This window comes from Anneissia japonica, unplaced genomic scaffold, assembly GCF_011630105.1.
Source record: "Anneissia japonica isolate Jap-2015-1 unplaced genomic scaffold, ASM1163010v1 scaffold665_len1252844_cov201, whole genome shotgun sequence".
NCBI classification, from domain to species: domain Eukaryota; kingdom Metazoa; phylum Echinodermata; class Crinoidea; order Comatulida; family Comatulidae; genus Anneissia; species Anneissia japonica.
In genome coordinates, this window is record NW_022757135.1 from 321611 (window position 1) to 338786 (window position 17176).

At 34.9% G+C, this 17176-nt stretch overlaps 2 protein-coding genes across 3 annotated transcripts in view; one reads left to right on the forward strand and one right to left on the reverse strand.

Annotated features, from left to right (window-relative positions):
• Nucleotides 1-8305, forward strand: part of LOC117124472 — a 14677-nt gene extending 6372 nt beyond the window's left edge. For both annotated transcript variants that reach the window (XM_033270709.1, XM_033270708.1), the window contains exons 5-16: nt 176-243; nt 336-387; nt 1258-1363; nt 3511-3623; nt 4260-4411; nt 4804-4879; nt 5037-5083; nt 5749-5911; nt 6084-6159; nt 6548-6665; nt 6915-7004; nt 7435-8305. In XM_033270709.1, coding sequence (XP_033126600.1) covers nt 176-243; nt 336-387; nt 1258-1363; nt 3511-3623; nt 4260-4411; nt 4804-4879; nt 5037-5083; nt 5749-5911; nt 6084-6159; nt 6548-6665; nt 6915-7004; nt 7435-7651 — 1278 coding nt within the window. In that variant the 3' untranslated portion in view covers nt 7652-8305. The remainder of the gene's footprint in view (nt 1-175; nt 244-335; nt 388-1257; nt 1364-3510; nt 3624-4259; nt 4412-4803; nt 4880-5036; nt 5084-5748; nt 5912-6083; nt 6160-6547; nt 6666-6914; nt 7005-7434) is intronic.
• A 635-nt stretch (nt 8306-8940) lies between these two features.
• LOC117124437 (charged multivesicular body protein 5-like) lies at nt 8941-15869 on the reverse strand. The gene is made up of 7 exons (XM_033270669.1): nt 15702-15869; nt 14504-14608; nt 14055-14101; nt 13699-13864; nt 12506-12614; nt 12185-12303; nt 8941-10799 (listed from the first exon to the last, which is right to left on the reverse strand). The coding sequence occupies exons 1-7, from the start codon at nt 15768-15770 to the stop codon at nt 10749-10751; spliced, it is 666 nt and encodes a 221-aa protein (XP_033126560.1). The 5' UTR covers nt 15771-15869; the 3' UTR covers nt 8941-10748.
• Nucleotides 15870-17176: the final 1307 nt, after the last annotated feature.

The window sequence follows — 17176 nt, forward strand, 5'->3', positions numbered from 1 at the left end:
ACCAGTATGGTTGTATTTAACCTCCTTGTGACATGATATTTTAAAACTTTTTTTTATTTTATCAAAGATTGAATAATTAATGTATTATATAAAGTAATTCACATTTTCCATATAATAATAAGTATATAAATAATAAATCTTACCATATATTTGTGTTATTTTTCATCTGCTGCAGGCTCAATTGTCCATGTACAGTGCAATAGCTTATTTGAAATTCAATGATGGAACAACTCAGATACTCAGGTACTGTAGGATTTATATTTATTCCAAAATTATGAAGAAACTGATGATATTGTGATTAATTTGAAATCTTTCATGTTTTTATCTATTTATAGGTTGGATTATCCTGGAGGTTCCCATTCATATACTTTAGCTGAAATAGAAACTGTAAGTTGAATTTAAATACTGTGGTTGTGGGAGAGATGATAATGATGGTGATGAAGGGGTTGATGGTTAACAATGGGCTCAGCAATGACATTGTTGACTGATTGTCAATAATAATGATGATTTAGAGAGCAGCTTAGCTCAGTCGGCTAATCTGGTGGTAGCCACTGTGTGTGCGCTGAACCGTGGAGATCTCCAGGTCCCAGTTCAATTCCCATTTGCTGTGGTTCAGATGGAAAGCTGATATACAAGTTACAATAGCGCACCATCTTTCAAATGAGACGTTTAAAGCCGTTGGTCCCGTGTGCATTTATGGCCTATGTGGACGTTAAAAAATGCAGTAAATTCTTCAGAAAAGAGTAGGGGATTGTCTCCCAGTGTACTGCCCAATCACCACCAGAAGTACCCCATTGGAAATAAGTCTTCTTCTAAACTTTTGTGGGCTATCCTTGGTGTTTACACCGAATATAGCCAATCCAATCCAATGTAACCTCTGTGAGTGGCGCTGCCTCCTAGCCCAGGTGCTGCCCAAATCTTTCATTTTGGGGTTGTACTCGTAGAAAAATATATGAAACAGAAAGTTTATTAAAAATTTAAATTGAAGATTAGTAGTTATTTTAGGAAATGGATTTTGAATAATTTGATTTTAATTTCTATTAATATTGAATTTAGTCAATTTCTTGTCATTTGTTATTATAATTTTACAAGATGTCTACATATAAGTGGATTTTACTGCACTCCACTGTACTGTGAGAAGGCCTCCATGACCACCTTTGATTGAGTATCCATCCTCTGTAAACAAGGTTTAAATATTTTTAAAATATCAATTGTGATTATGTGATAACTTTATGTACATGTTTTTTTTTATTGTAGACTTTCATCAATAACAAAACCCTAGTTAGCATCATGGTTGTACTTGGTTGCTATGGTTATCAGGGAGTTGCCAAGTTTGTTGATGTTACTATCACTCCAATTAACAGTAAGTAGACAATACATTCATGTTGTTACATAGTTGATTAAGCCTTTTCAGGGTCATTATTGACATTGTTTTATATTATTTATTTTTAGCCATTCCGACCTTCTTAACGTTATAGATTTAGTGTCAGTGGTAATAACAATAAGTATATGTGGCAAAGACAAGCCAAACCAGTCACTCGTCGCAAATCGTGTTTCAGAGAAAATGGCCAAAACATGCTAAAATGTCAAATTTTCAAAAATCTATTTTATTGCACTAAACTAACCTTTATATATCTACACACCATCCTATGCTGTTATTTTCCCCATTTTCAATGTTAAAACAACACTTTTTAAGGATTTAAAGATAGTTTCTGCATGAGAAATGCCTGAAATCATAAACTTTAAAGGCTTATTTCTCATATATTGTTCTTTAAACAGCTGTGTGGTTAAACGCTTGTAACTTCATAAGGAAATGTCCGATTTGAATGATTTTTTTACTATTTTATAGCTATTATTTTACTCTTTAACACTGTATAAATAACACAAAATTGATTTTTGCGACGAGTGACTGGTTTGGCTTGTCTTTGCCACATATAAACAAATTTTACTACTCACCTACTGCACTATTTAGGATATTTCGGCTCCATTCCCCGGAGCCCCGTTCCCCTCTCTGGCTTCGTATCGTAACAAGACTCCCTTGTTGAACTGTTTTCCAAAATAAGCCTATGAAATAATGCCATGCCATATGCCTAGATAACACTGACTTAGAAAGAAGTAAAAATTCAACAGTCTGTTACTTGTACAGTTATTCAAGTGAACTGCCAGTACAGATGGCGTGATGAGTTATGAGTTAAAAGTAGCTACAAAAAAAACTGTCAAACTGTAGACACACGCTCTGGCTGGGTGCCTATAGATGTGTATAAGAGACAGGTTTAAAGCCGTTGGTCCCGTGTGCATTTATGGCCTATGTGGACGTTAAAAAATGCAGTAAATTCTTCAGAAAAGAGTAGGGGATTGTCTCCCAGTGTACTGCCCAATCACCACCAGAAGTACCCCATTGGAAATAAGTCTTCTTCTAAACTTTTGTGGGCTATCCTTGGTGTTTACACCGAATATAGCCAATCCAATCCAATGTAACCTCTGTGAGTGGCGCTGCCTCCTAGCCCAGGTGCTGCCCAAATCTTTCATTTTGGGGTTGTACTCGTAGAAAAATATATGAAACAGAAAGTTTATTAAAAACTTAAATTGAGATTAGTAGTTATTTTAGGAAATGGATTTTGAATAATTTGATTTTAATTTCTATTAATATTGAATTTAGGCAATTTCTTGTCATTTGTTATTATAATTTTACAAGAGGTCTACATATAAGTGGATTTTACTGCACTCCACTGTACTGTGAGAAGGCCTCCATGACCACCTTTGATTGAGTATCCATCCTCTGTAAACAAGGTTTAAATATTTTTGAAATATCAATTGTGATTATGTGATAACTTTATGTACATGTTTTTTTTTTGTAGACTTTCATCAATAACAAAACCCTAGTTAGCATCATGGTTGTACTTGGTTGCTATGGTTATCAGGGAGTTGCCAAGTTTGTTGATGTTACTATCACTCCAATTAACAGTAAGTAGACAATACATTCATGTTGTTACATAGTTGATTAAGCCTTTTCAGGGTCATTATTGACATTGTTTTATATTGTTTATTTTTAGCCATTCTGACCCTTTTAACGTTATAGATTTAGTGTCAGTGGTAGTGGTAATAACAATAAGATAAGTATATAAACAAATTTTATTACTCACCTACTGCACTATTTAGGATATTTCTCCATTCCCCGGAGCGCTGTTCACCTCTCTGGCTTCGTATCATAACAAGACTCCCTTGTTGAACTGTTTTCCAAAATATGCCATGCCATATGCCTAGATAACACTGACTTAGAAAGAAGTACAAATTCAACAGTCTGTTACTTGTACAGGTATTCAAGTGAACTGCCAGTACAGAAGCCGTGATGAGTTATGAGTTAAAAGTAGCCACAAAAAAAACTGTCAAACTTTAGACACACGCTCTGGCTGGGTGCCTATTAGTTTTTTTTTCTTCTATTGAAAATTTTTTCATTACCATGTTATCTTTATGTTGTGCATGATATGTGGTTTTTTTTTCTTCATTTAGATGGCAGTAATTCAATTAGTAGCAGTTATCTCATTTCAAGGTGTCCAAGGAATATCATGAAACCAAATGATAAGGATGAGTTTATGCAGGAAGTAATGATAACAAGTGAACAGGTACTCACTCATATTATCAAGTGGCTCAATTCAATTTTCATTTTCAAGTCAATTTATTTTATTTGCAACAAGTGCCATCACAGGTCAATATTTCCAGAAACACAAAATAATAATACAATGGGGTAACTATGCATCATTGGGTAGGGACGTTATTCCACAAGCTTAAAATGACCAGCATACTCCAATCCTAATGGAACTATGCAATACAGTGTAGGGGTGTTACTCTCCTAAGGCCCTAATGACCCACCTACCCAAACCTTATCGAGCTATGCATCACAGGGTAGGGACCTTACTCCACTAAGGTCCCAATAACCCATATACCCCCAACCCTAATCAAACTATGCATCATAATGTAGGGACTACAATTTATTTATCGTTCAATTTATTTATTCTTATGAAATCTCTGCAAAACTCCTCCCAGATTTGATTATTGGTGGATTATATTATTTCAAAATTTGTGGTTAGTGTTTTGTCTGTTTACATTTCATTATTATTTATTTATTGCCAACATACATCTATTTATATAAGTAATTGTAAGGGTATCATAAATATAACATAATTTTATTAAACATAAGTATTGATATAACAATGATGTAATTTTCTTTTCTTTTTTTTATTCTGTAATATTTTTTACAGAATGAAGGCGTGATAACACTTGTAACACAGCTGTCAATGGATGACATTCAATTGTTGACCCGTGTCAATCAGAACTGGGATGATCAACTGTCTGTCGCCCTCTATGTACCAACAAAATCAGAATCAAAGGACAGTGGTCATGAATGGCAAAGGTAGAGTTGATTTTTTTTTTGTGTAAAGTATGTTATGTATAAGCTTTAGAATGTAATAATGTACAGTATTTGTCAAAAACTATCTTGTTTTATGTGACAAACGTGATTTTTCTATCAGGTTTGTCTATGACATTATCATACCCATATATGCGTAAATCACACATCTTATCTTTTTATAGTGTGGAAAGAGTTTAATCATAGTGAATGGTGAAAAAATGTGGCACGGCTGTAAAGCTTTAGGTTTCAATCAAAAGGTTCTTGGTTCGAATCCTAGGCTAGATCTTTGATAGTTGGCAATAAGTGATGACAGATTACGGAAGTGTTAGTCAGCATCATACATTATATATTAATGGATAAAAGGTTGTCTCTACCTGTGGTCCTTCTCTTTTCAGACTTTACATCAACAAAAAAATTAAACCTCTTAAAGCTCAATCCAGAACAAATATGATTGCAGTGTTTGCAAACACAGTAAGAGAATAATGGTTTGTTTATGCTAATGCAAATAAATGCAGGTTATTATTGCTTACCAAAGTTTTGCAACAACATATATTTTACTGCTATATAAGGAAGGAAGTTTAATTTGATGTCTACTAACTATCATGTTCCTATGAATTACTATTACTAGATGCAAGATGAATACCCAGTGAATTTCCTGAGAAATCTAGCATTAAGGTAAATTGTTTCATTCAAAACTTCTGAACTGCTCACCAATCACAAAATGTTATAGTGTAGGCCTAACATATGCTTCTTACCCAAGCTTTTGTAGCAACATGACTTCAATATGATTGTTGTTAACCGGGTGATGCCAGGATTTGCCCGACGGGGAGGTCGATGTCCCCGACGGGGGGCCGAATCCCCAATGAGAATATAAGTGGTCTTGGCTCAAAATCTCGAAAGTGATTCAGGGAGTGTATACCCTGAAAATGATGACAAATTCAAAGGCTTATTTTAACGATTTTATAGTACTAATATGTAAACAATTTATGTAATTTTTTTATTCTCCTCGACAAGTGTGTTTTTCTCCCTGACTGGTGAATGGGAAGGTCTCCCTCCAATTAATGACCACTTTTGGGACTGGGGTTTGCAAGGTCTTTATCAGCTTTGGTCTCAAATTAGAATAATAAATATAAAAGACATTTGTTAATTTGGGACCACAAGCAATTGGTCTTTGATTGGAGGGATTTTTAATTGGAGGGGTTTTTAATTATACCTGTATTTTAATTCATACAAATCCAAATTAAATCAGTGTTTGAACAAGCATCTATTTAAAATATTTATGTTTATTGATGTTTATATTTTAATCTGTCTCTCTGATGGTCAACAAATGTTTTCAACAGACAGTCAACGACAGACTTCATATTTATCATTGATGCAGACTTCTTACCATCGCCAAACTTCAAGGAAAGCTTTTTAAAATGGTTGGATTTTGACACAATTAAAGGGAACATGGACAAAATTGCATTTGTTGTACCAGCGTTTGAATTTCAGGACAGTGCAAAGGTTATTAATATTTCTGTCTTTAATTAATACTGTAACGATGTGGTGGACGTGATGGTGGTGTTGGTGATAATGGTGATAAACAAAAGTATTAAACACATATTTTTAAATCATATGATATGCTCTTTATGCATGTAATGTTTAGTTGTCTTGTAATTTTCTGTTTCTTTTACAGGAGGCTATTCCCCCAGCTTCTAAGGAAGATCTTGTGAAGGATGTTTATGATCGTGAAGGGTCAATTGTCCCTTATCATATCCTTAAACCTAGGTTAAGGCTTAACTTTAATTATTATGCCTCTTTTTTACTTAATTTTTTTCAGTTACTAATCCAAACTTTCTGAATTAATCCTTCCTATGATCAATCAATCAATTTAAAGTCCGTAATTAATCCATGCTAGCATGTGTTGGACTGTTCACCATGATAGCTTTCCTCCAGTCATTTATATATCTATTACTATTCATTTCATTTCCTATCAAATATTTTTTTTCTCTCATCTTTATTAGTTTTTCACAAGGATTTGATTTAACAGGATGCCTGACAGACAAAAATCGTGTTACATATTAATGACTTATATTTCAAAGGGCAGTAAGCTTGAGTCGTACCTTTGTGTTTTTATATTTGACTTAACTCTATTCCAACAATACCTTGAAAATCCAGATGCTCATAGACTTACAAACTATCCAGTCTGGTACAGGTCTAAGGAACCCTACAAAGTGACTGGATATCAAGACCAATATGAGCCTTATGTCATATTAAGGTGAGATAATTAGTTTTCTTCATATACACAACATAGGAAAAGGGGACATTTTGATATCTTCCATGGATTTTAGTGTAGTGGTTACCATTTTAATAGACAAAATACATGCCAACCAACTTACCAACCCTAATTTTCAGTGGTCACTGTGCTTAGAGAACACAACCATTTGTTTGCATTAATTTCATACTTATTTTTAGTATTATTTTATGTGGAAAATTAATGCCTGGTATTATTTTTATTATGTTTTAGGAGGACACCTTCGCTTCCTGAGCATAATGAGCATTTTTCCAGCAGTTTATTCAACAAAGTCTCATTCACTATGGAGTTGAAGGCTGCAGGGTAAGCATTTTGTTTTTAAATGGTTTTATATATTTTGTTGTGTATTGAGACATAAAGACATCAAATCAACCATCAAGCTAACTTTTAGAACATTCCATCACTTAGGGGACAGATGACTGAAGGTTTGTCTATACTGTGAGATTTTATGTGACAAATATGCATGAATGCTCATATTTGGGAAAGGCATGATGATATATTACACCCATATATGGCTATATCACGGATATTTGTAACAGAAAACTTACAGTGTGGACAAAATTAATCTTCACATATGTGAATATGTGTATATTGTACTGTCTTTTGAAGAAAATATCTGTTCATTTTAAGGTTTAACATGTTTGGAAAACAAAAACAGTTATATTGCTACATAGTTTGATGTTGGTGTAGAGTGCAATGCTTAATCATATTTGTTTTTCTCCATCTCTTTCAGGTATGAATTCCTTGTCCTTCCAGATGTATGGGCGATTCACATGCCTCATCGGCAGAATTCTCATAGCGTGCCACCTTTAAAAGACCCACCGCAACTTGATGATCATGTACGCAGATTTGAGTTTGTTAGCAGCCTTTTAACGAGGTATGGAATAGGGCGGTGTATGCATAGACTCCATGATGTACAAGATAAACAAAAGCCTGGAAGATTTCATTGAAACAGTAGACTACTGCATCCATGGCCGTTAACAGAAGGGTGAATGTCAATTAGTATGTCAGCGACTTTGGATGCATATTAAGGCGAATTGTATGACACAGCCAGTAATGCGTAGGCAACCTGCAGCCATATCTGCCCTTGTTCCAGTGGCTGCTTGCCTATGCTCCTCTTTAAAATGCTTTAACCAAGGCAACTCTTATACCTCGGATTCTCATACTAGGTAACGCCATATAAAGAATCCTGGATGCATTGCCAAAAAATTATTTGAAATTTGTTGTTTGTATTGTTAGGTATTGATAAAATGATGGTTTATTCAGAGGCTTTAATTAATTTTTTTTCCCTTGGTCAATACTAGGAATTTCAGCAATGAACTATTGTTGTTTCCATCTTCCAATGTGCATATTTTCAAATAAATATATTTATTCTAAATTTATATATAATTGTAATACATATATTCTTAATGGTTTGCATGTATATATTTTATTTGTATGTTGTATTTGCTTTTGAACATGTATTTGTTGTTTCTTAAGACATGAATTGAAATGGAAGTCAGTCACACAGTCTTAATAATGAAAAGTACTGTCAACTTTGTGCCTTATACATTTTTTTATTATAGTAAATTAAGTTCAAGTTTAAGTATTTATAAGTTTAAGTATATATACTGTCTCTTATACACATCTGTACAGGTCTAAGGAACCCTAATGCAGTTGATGAAAATGCCAAATGTCAACATGTTCATCACCACTCCCTGTCAAAAGTAAAAATGTTTGTTTCTAACGGAGCAGCATGTGGGCTAGCCTGGCCCAGCCAACCGCAGTAAAATCTGTTAGAATCAGTGTCCAAGCCAGAGACATCCGGGCTGAGGTGGATGAGGCTGATCCGTCAGGAAATGATGGCCCACCTATCTGTCGAATGTAAACATGTTTGTTCCTTCCCACCAAATGTAAAGATTTTCGTCTGTCTACCCCGAGCCAAATGTAAAGATGTGTACACCCATCCCCAACCAAATAATAATAATGGTTGACTTTTAGAGCACTTAAAAAAAAATGGTTAATGCACTCCTGTTTGTCTCTCCATCCACTACTAGATGTACAGTAGATATGCATCTCCGTCCCTGCCAAATGTAGATATGTTTGTCCATACGCCCTGCCAAATGTAAAGATATGAATATTCATCCAGAACCAAATGTTTCCCATGCCCCTAGTAAATGTATGTTTGTCCCCACCCTTTGGAAAATGTCCCTACCCTCTTGCCTAAACATGATCTTATACAAGTGAATTAGTATCATTATTTTAATACACCTCTTTTATTTGTGTCTATTTATCACATTGTAATAACTTCATTATATTTTGTATTGTATAACTTTTTAAATAGTTTTTATTATTGTTTCCTGCACGTCTTCCAATATACAAAAATCAAAGTAATATTTAATAATGTGAATAAATATTTTATATGGCTGCAATTGTATATTTTTCTATAGCGTACTATTATATCATTCCAGTGGTATTTTTTATTTTTGCTTTCAATAAAAATTATTCTAATGATAATACAGTATTTAAATTTATTGTAGTACAGTACTAAAGAAACTAATAAAATACAGAACCAACATCAAATCACTATGAAATGCTTAAGAAAAAAAATGTTGTTATAGCTTGTTTATTTACTACTGGTTACAATGCATATTACTGTATTATATACAATCTGTTAAATGAATTATATAACATATAATTAATAAATTTAAAAAAAAAAAAAAAAAAAAAAAAAAAACAGAAATCGTTCCACACTCGTGTCCATTAATAAGAAAATGTTCAAATCTATCAAATAATAATGTTCCAAACCGATATTCTGAAAATGAAGTTGAATGATTACATTACTGTGCAGCCGACCCAGTGATAAAAACAGTGATATGAACATAAAGGTGTGAAGTATCAGTTATGTTACCATAATAGTCGGTAACTAGTAGGATCTATCTTGTTTTGGGGACTGCTAATACGTTTAAGTATTTAGAGTTTTTATATATATTTAAAACACCTTTTCATAGTCTATGATTCAATGTTGTGTTTTTTTGGAAAATAAAGCAAAATGAAGAACATTATGCTGCCTTTCAATAATTTTCAAATTCACATAGTACCAAGTGGTCTCATGACATCGACATTACAAATCCAAAAGTTGAACTAAAAAAAAATAAAATAAGCTAACTACTGCTAACACACCCACAATTACAAAACAGACACAAACTAAGGTGTCATAATAATAAAGTATAATCAGTGAAATATTTTGAATCTTAAAACAATGGCATATGTATCTATACAGGACTGGGGCTTTGTCTTATAAGGTATCATAAAAATAACAAATAAAATCAAAATGTTAAGTAAATCCTGGTTTATTACTCTAGCCACATCGTTTTGGTTAAATTGCTACACCCATTCTTCAATTTGTTGCCAACAATTCAGAACTTGAACCAAGTCAACTTCTCTGTATTTCTTTTAAAAAATCGCTACTGAAACAGTTTAAATTAATTAAAAATTGAAAATGCACTAAATAAATATATTTTCAAAAATGGGCTGTGTAATTACCGTAAAGAAAATTTGAAATTGTATGATGCCGATTATTTGCCAAATATCTTTTAATGGTGTTTATCAATTATATTAACATCAATGGTTTTTAGCTCTGATGAGGAGCTCTAGAAACACTCGGCTGATGATTAATCTGGTTGATTGATAGATCTTTCTTGTATGGGCAGCCATTAGAGCCAATATACTCTACTGCCTCAGGAGCTCTAGCAACACTCGGCTGATAAATAATTATCTTTTTTGTATGGGCGGCTGTTAGTGTAAATATACTCTACAGACTCTATTATATACTGCCCTCATCGGAGCTTTCGAGATGACGAAAACTTCGTTTGTAAATGTGTACTTAAATCTGTATTAGCCTTCAAGTAAAATTATAAATTGTCACCAATCAATATTTATTGGTAACTGTTCATTCCATGTCCTAGTTCTCTCTCAGATGGTTTTCAAATGGTTGGTCTATGTATAAATTATGTATAAAATTCATGACATTCCTCAGAATTTAGAAACATCCTGCTCCAAACTGCCTTACGATGCAGGAATTTGTGGTAAACCAAACTCATCGACAGGAACACCATCCTAGAAAGGAAAACATAATTATTAATTCATTATAATAAAATAATCAATAATAGCTTTTTTGAGCTTGATGATATAACAGCAATTGTTCGAATATTCCACTGTTTATAATTTATCATTGGTACTCTTCACAATAAGCAATTAGTAGAGCTCCGCATAGTACACTAGGAAAATTATTATACGAAGGTTAGATTTAATGCCGAAGGAAATCTTTGAATGCATTAAATCTAACCTAAGTAAATAATTTTCCGCTAGTGTACGATGAATGCTCTACTAATTGCTTTATAAGTGAATCGCCGTCTTTTAATGTTAGTTTTGATAACCAAGTGTTGTAGCAGTCATCGGTTGTTATAGTGATATGACCAGTATACTGAGTGCGTATTTACATTTAGCTGTGCATATGCTGGTTTGTGCTCCTGCAGTACGCGCTAACTACACGTTAGCAGTAAGAACTTGTTTGTAATGCTATTTGGATAGACATTCATCAAAGAAATAAACACTTCTTAAAGCATGCGAGAGAGAATACAGTCACTGACTTTTTGGTTAGTGCAGACAGGTAAAAATCGTGCGATGATTTCATAACTACGCCAGGCTACTAGTAGGAGAAGGCTTCGGCAGCCTCCTGCCTGACCATAGGCCTACAGCTAATTTTGTTCATTGAGTCCTTAAAATAAGTCTAGAATATTCCTATTAAACGTTCAGTTTAGTTTATTAGAATTCATTGATTCAAGGAATTCCTTAATTGTTCATACTTTTAATATTAAATTTGAAGTAACTTTCTTCAGGTTTTAAATAACCTTGTTTTAGGAAAGTAATTTTCAATTCGGCCTACAATTCAATTTTCATCGCGGTGAGGGATATCTTCGCAGTGACGAAAAATTAGGTATTTTTTGCACACAAACCTAAAAAAAATCAAGCCAAGCGTCCACTATTGAAATATTATTGGACTGTGAGGGATAGGCAAATAACATCGGGAGTTGCAGTGATGATGTCACGATTGACTAATAATAAATATTAAATAACAGGTCCATGCAAAAGAAATAAATCTACTTAGATTCCTTATAAAGTGAAGCTTGGTGGTTAAGATGTTTGCCATCCCACAACAGGATCTTGGGTTAAATTCCTGTCATGGTAACAGGATTTTTTTTATCACAACATGGAACAACACCACTCACTAAAACTTGTTATGAGATGGGCACATACTGCGTTATATGCCGTCTGTTAATTGTCGGTGGCAGGGTGAAGTCATTAAAAACGATCCGTTGCTTGCACGTTGTGGCGTGCATTTCCATAGAGCCACGTCTGCTCATGACCTCCAGCGCAGTGAGTTTGCAACTGCTAATATCCTTGGATATTGTAGCTATAATAATAATTGAAAATTGACTTACCTTAGAAGCGACCGAGTCTGCTCCAAGCTCGGTGTCTGGGGCGGCAGGTGCCGAGATTGCCTCGTCCAGGTAAGAACTGTCATCATCAAAGAGCATCTCATCACCAAGGGCATCTAGTTCTAAGATATATAAAAAATAATGTACAGTATTACATAACCTAAAAAACACCAATATATACATAAAACAACAATACAATATTTGTGGGGCAACACATTTGTTTGTGAGACAAGCACCTATTCCTAGCCCTGTTTTGTTTGGTTAGTTGTTGAGTTTGACTGACATTCCAGAAAGTTTCATTGCGTGTTAGTTGATTGTCGTTACCTGCTTCTAAATCATCATCATCAATCTCAGGCATTCCGTAACTCCTGGACATCATTTCCTGGACTTCATTCGCTTGTTCCAGCATGTCTTCCATATCATCTTGCAAATCCTACATATAACAAATATATTCATGAATAATAGAATGACAACAGCAGTAATAATAACAATGATAGCAGCAGCAGCAGCAGCAGTATTATTAGTAGTAGCAGACGAGTTGATTGGTAAAGCGGTTAAGGCAGCTGCGCCACAACTTATAGACAGTGGCGGCTCTAGGATACATTTTCTGGGGTGGGGGCCAAGCTGTCAGAAATGGGGACTCGAGCTTACATGACTTAGGAGGGGGAGGGTTTGGGAGGGATTGCCTCCCTCCCAAATTACATTTCTTTTTAAAAAAAGGGACCTCTGGATGGCCAGAAATAGCATTCTACGACTGTGAAAGACATGTTTTGCCTTGGTGTAGGCCTATTATTTATTTTTTTTTTGTTCGACTGCCAGACAGTTCAATTCAATTTAGTTTTATTGTCCAATTTTAAAAAGGAAAAGCAGAGCGGAAACAATTCATTGCATATTTAAAAATATAAAAAAATTGTACACAGAGTAATGAAAAAAAACAAAAAAAAGCAAGCTCCGTCGTGAGGGGGGGTCAACCTCTGCCCCAGGTGATGCCGCCACTGTTACCGACATAATATTGGCACTGGTTTGAGCAGCAGACTGGTCTATGGTGGTCTACTGGCGGTAGAACAAGTCTTCTCGGGTAAGGACTATAAACCATGAACCCAGTGTACACAAATTGGCTCGTATGCACAAGGAACCCAGTACATCACTCAACATGAAAAGGGGGATACCCCGGGGTACTAGTCCAAACAGCCGCTGTGGTTAATGACGAGAGCTACTAGTACCGGTTTACCAGGTAGCACAGACACGAGGCTACTAGTCCAGCATCAAGCATCTTGTTTGATAGATACCAGCATGGTATACAAATCAGTAGTAATAATAGTAATAGTAGTAGTCGCAGTAACAGCAGTAGCAGTAGCATCAGCAGTCATAGCTGTAGTTACAGCAGGAGGCTGAGAAGTAGAAGTAGTAGTAATAGCAGTAGAAATAAAGTAGTAGCAGCAGCAGTAGCAGCAATAGCAGCAGTAGTAGCAGAAACATAAAATGTGACAGAGTGGACATCAATTGCATGTTCTTACATCTATTTTATCTAAGTCAACATTCTTGAACTCCTTCTTCATTGACTTCACACCAAGCTTCATTGCATCCATGGTGGTCTTGGTGTCTTTGAGCGTCTGTGTAGCATAGTTAGCTTGTTCCATGTTAAATGATTGGTTACGAAGATTATCTGCCTGTTGTTCATACCTGCAAAGTCATGAACTATTTTAATTGACTGGTGTAACAATAGCCACTAAAATGTAAATGTTTGTATGTAGGTGAGGATACAATCTTTGAACCCTTTGATTTTCTATTCTTAATCTGATGATTATCATTAATAATTCACTATAAATTAATATTATTAATATTAACAATATTATTCACATAATCTACTTACATTTTCTTTTGCTTGAGAACACGCATTGCTCTTTGTTTTACCATGTTCTGTAAACGCAAAGACAACAGGTTGTCATAACGACAGATAATAGTGAAACACTGGATGTACAGTACAATTATACAGTATAACATTGTGTCAAATATTTACTTCAACATTTTAAATACATTTTCTGTACAGTAATAATTTATTATAAAATAATGCAAAATATAAAACATATATTTAATATTTTATTAACATTTAAGTCTATACCTTACATTCAATAAATTATTAAGAGCTGTAGTAAAATTTGTTTGTACAAATTATTGATGATGTATGTTTCTTCATGTTGCAAATATGGGTGAAGATTATTTTGTTTTATGCATTAATGTGTTTTAAACATTTCATTATAATAATATAATGCCAATGGTTTTCAAAAGCAAATATGTATGGTATAGTGATACTGTAATTACCTTGGATGGACCATCCCTCATTTTCTTCATCTGATCTTTGTATTTCTTAAGCTCCATATCCAGTTTGTTTATTTTTTTTTCTATAGAATCTGTTCTTGAATCAACCTGTTTTGGGAATTAAAAAAAATATACTTTAATACAAACAAATACATGTTTCTTGTCTCCTCTGTCTGGCTTCTGTTTTTGAGGGGCCTTATTGTGTATTTTAGTTTTAAACTTTTACTTAAAATAAAGGCTGTTTAAAATAAATATAAGCCCTAAACTGATTTTTTTCATTGTTTTTGTAAATGTATAATAATAATACTTTATTTGAAAAACTACGCATTTCCATCGGCGGCACACATCACGCGTAGCAATTGATGGTGTGTTCATAAAGAAAACATTTAAATCAGTTTTGGCTGACTATTGGGCTGAATAAAGAATGAATTAATGATGAATCTGACTCAACTACTGTGATTAAATGCTGGCATAAATTGATCCGAGTTAAAATCTAAGAACAAGGTCTAGGCCCTATGCTTTTTGTTTGGGAGTTAGGGAGCGGATCCTTATTAATAGTTATAGAAAGGCAGACAGATGTGTGTGTGTGTTGCTCATCAATAAGGCAGCCTAGCTAGCTAGGCTAGGCCAAGGAGGTTGGATTGGATTGGATTTATTCGGTGTACACACCAAAGATAGCCCACGAAAGTCTAGAAGACGACTTATTTTCAGTGGGGTCCTTCGGGAGGTGATTGGACAGTACACCGGGAGACAATCCCCTACTCTTTTCCGAAGAGTGTACTGCGTTCTTTAACGTGCACATGGGCCATAAATGTACACGGGACCAACGGCTTAAACGTGTCATCCGAAAGACGGTACGCAATTGTAACTTATATTTCAGCCCTCACTAGGCTAGCTGAAACACCAAGAGGAGAGGCAGCGATGGGAATTGGACCGGGGACCTAGAGATCTCCACAGTTCAGCGCACACACAGTGGATACCACCAGATTTAGCCGACTGAGTGAGCTAAGCTGCTCTCTTAGTATGAGGTATGGGCTAGGCATAGGCATCTAGGCCTAGGCTAGCTAGGCCTAGCCTAGGCCTAGCTAGGCCTTGGCATATCTATCCTAGGCCCTAGGATAGATATGCCAAGGCCTAGCCCTCCCTAGGCCTAGCCTATCAAATATCCAATATTCTTATATTTAGTTAAGCATCAACTTACGTTTTTTATACAATCTGACATATTCGGCGGAGGAACTTTCGCCTTTGATGATCCAAATAATCTATTCATCTTCGCAATTGGGTTTTTGAAAATTTAAGAAATAAAATATTCTTTGACGAGGTATCCTGCGTCTGATGCTCGGAACTGACTCGACAACACGGGATTTGTTTTTTATTTTTTTAGTATATGACGTCATTTAATACAATAAGCGCCCTCTCTTTTTTGTCCATCAGCAACAACAACAACGATCTTATTTTATCAACAAAGATCAGATTCCGATGATATCATAATTAATGTCGAAATATTGAATCCCAACACGATGGCGTGCATTTCAATACTGGAGTATGTATTGCACTTTTTTATCCAAGATCTTTGATCAACTACAGCTTCTCCTGATTGGTATGGACGGACTTTACTTGAAAGTCCATTCATTAAGAGTTATTGAGCATGTTATTTTACCTGGAGTAAATTTTTCCTTACTTCTTTATGTTTTTGCATGCAATAGTTAGCTAACAAATGTTTGTAAAAAGCAATGTGCAAGTATAATCTTGATATTTTGATCGGCTTGCTTGGTTATTAACTGGTTGGTTGGTTGGTTTGGTTTTTGGGTAAATATTATTGTGTGTACAAGTGAATTAAACTTACAATGAATTAATTGATGTAGTTTAGCATGAATTACATAATATTTATAACTAGCTTAAAATGTATCATTGTAGATGATATGAAGAGAAAACTGTATAATGTAGGCGTATGTTTATCTATAATATTGATCTTTCTTCATTTTAATACATCCTCTAGGGTATCACAATTTAACAGGATTTACTTTAAGTCTCTTACCAAAATAAAGCTACAATCGAGTGTTATAGTGTTATGCCCAAGAGTTTGATGGACCGTGTGTGCTTAAGTCTACTACATTGATCCACCAGCGACAGGGATTAAGCTATATCATCACATGACTGGGCTTGTCAGGATCAGTTCTGTCTTCTGGTTTCAAATAGGCCTATACCTTTTCCCAGTGATTGACATCTACTCATACACTGGTATCATTTATGGCGGGGTTTTGGTGATAGTGATTTTTTGGTGAATTTTCCTGGTAATAAGGAATCAGTCACTCTGACATCTACCCCCAGGCCATAGGCCTACTGTAAAATTCAACTTTTGGTTTGAATTAAAACACAAGTTTGCCATCGGACGTACTTCCCGCCCGATATCAGGGGCGGATTTATACCTTTTGGGAGGTAAAAAAAAGAAGGAAAAAAAAAAGAAAAAAAGAGAGAAAAAGAAAAAAATGATAGCCCAGAATGCCTCAAATGTTATGTTCGGGCGTCTAGAACACAAAAATTTCGCGGGGGAATGCCCCGGACCCCCTACAACAGTGTTGTTTCAATCGGCCCAACTTCCATCCCCCCCCCCCCTTTTTTTTCCCCCCCCCTTTTGGACATTTCTGGATCCGCCCCTGGATCATTTGTCGGCAT

Coding starts and splice junctions, on each gene's coding strand:
- LOC117124437 (XM_033270669.1), bottom strand. CDS start 15,770: ATGAATAGATTATTTGGATCATCAAAGGCGAAAGTTCCTCCGCCGAAT. Junction 14,609..15,701: donor TGTCAGATTGTATAAAAAAC/GTAAGTTGATGC, acceptor TTCCCAAAACAG/GTTGATTCAAGAACAGATTC. Junction 13,865..14,054: donor GTTCTCAAGCAAAAGAAAAT/GTAAGTAGATTA, acceptor ATGACTTTGCAG/GTATGAACAACAGGCAGATA.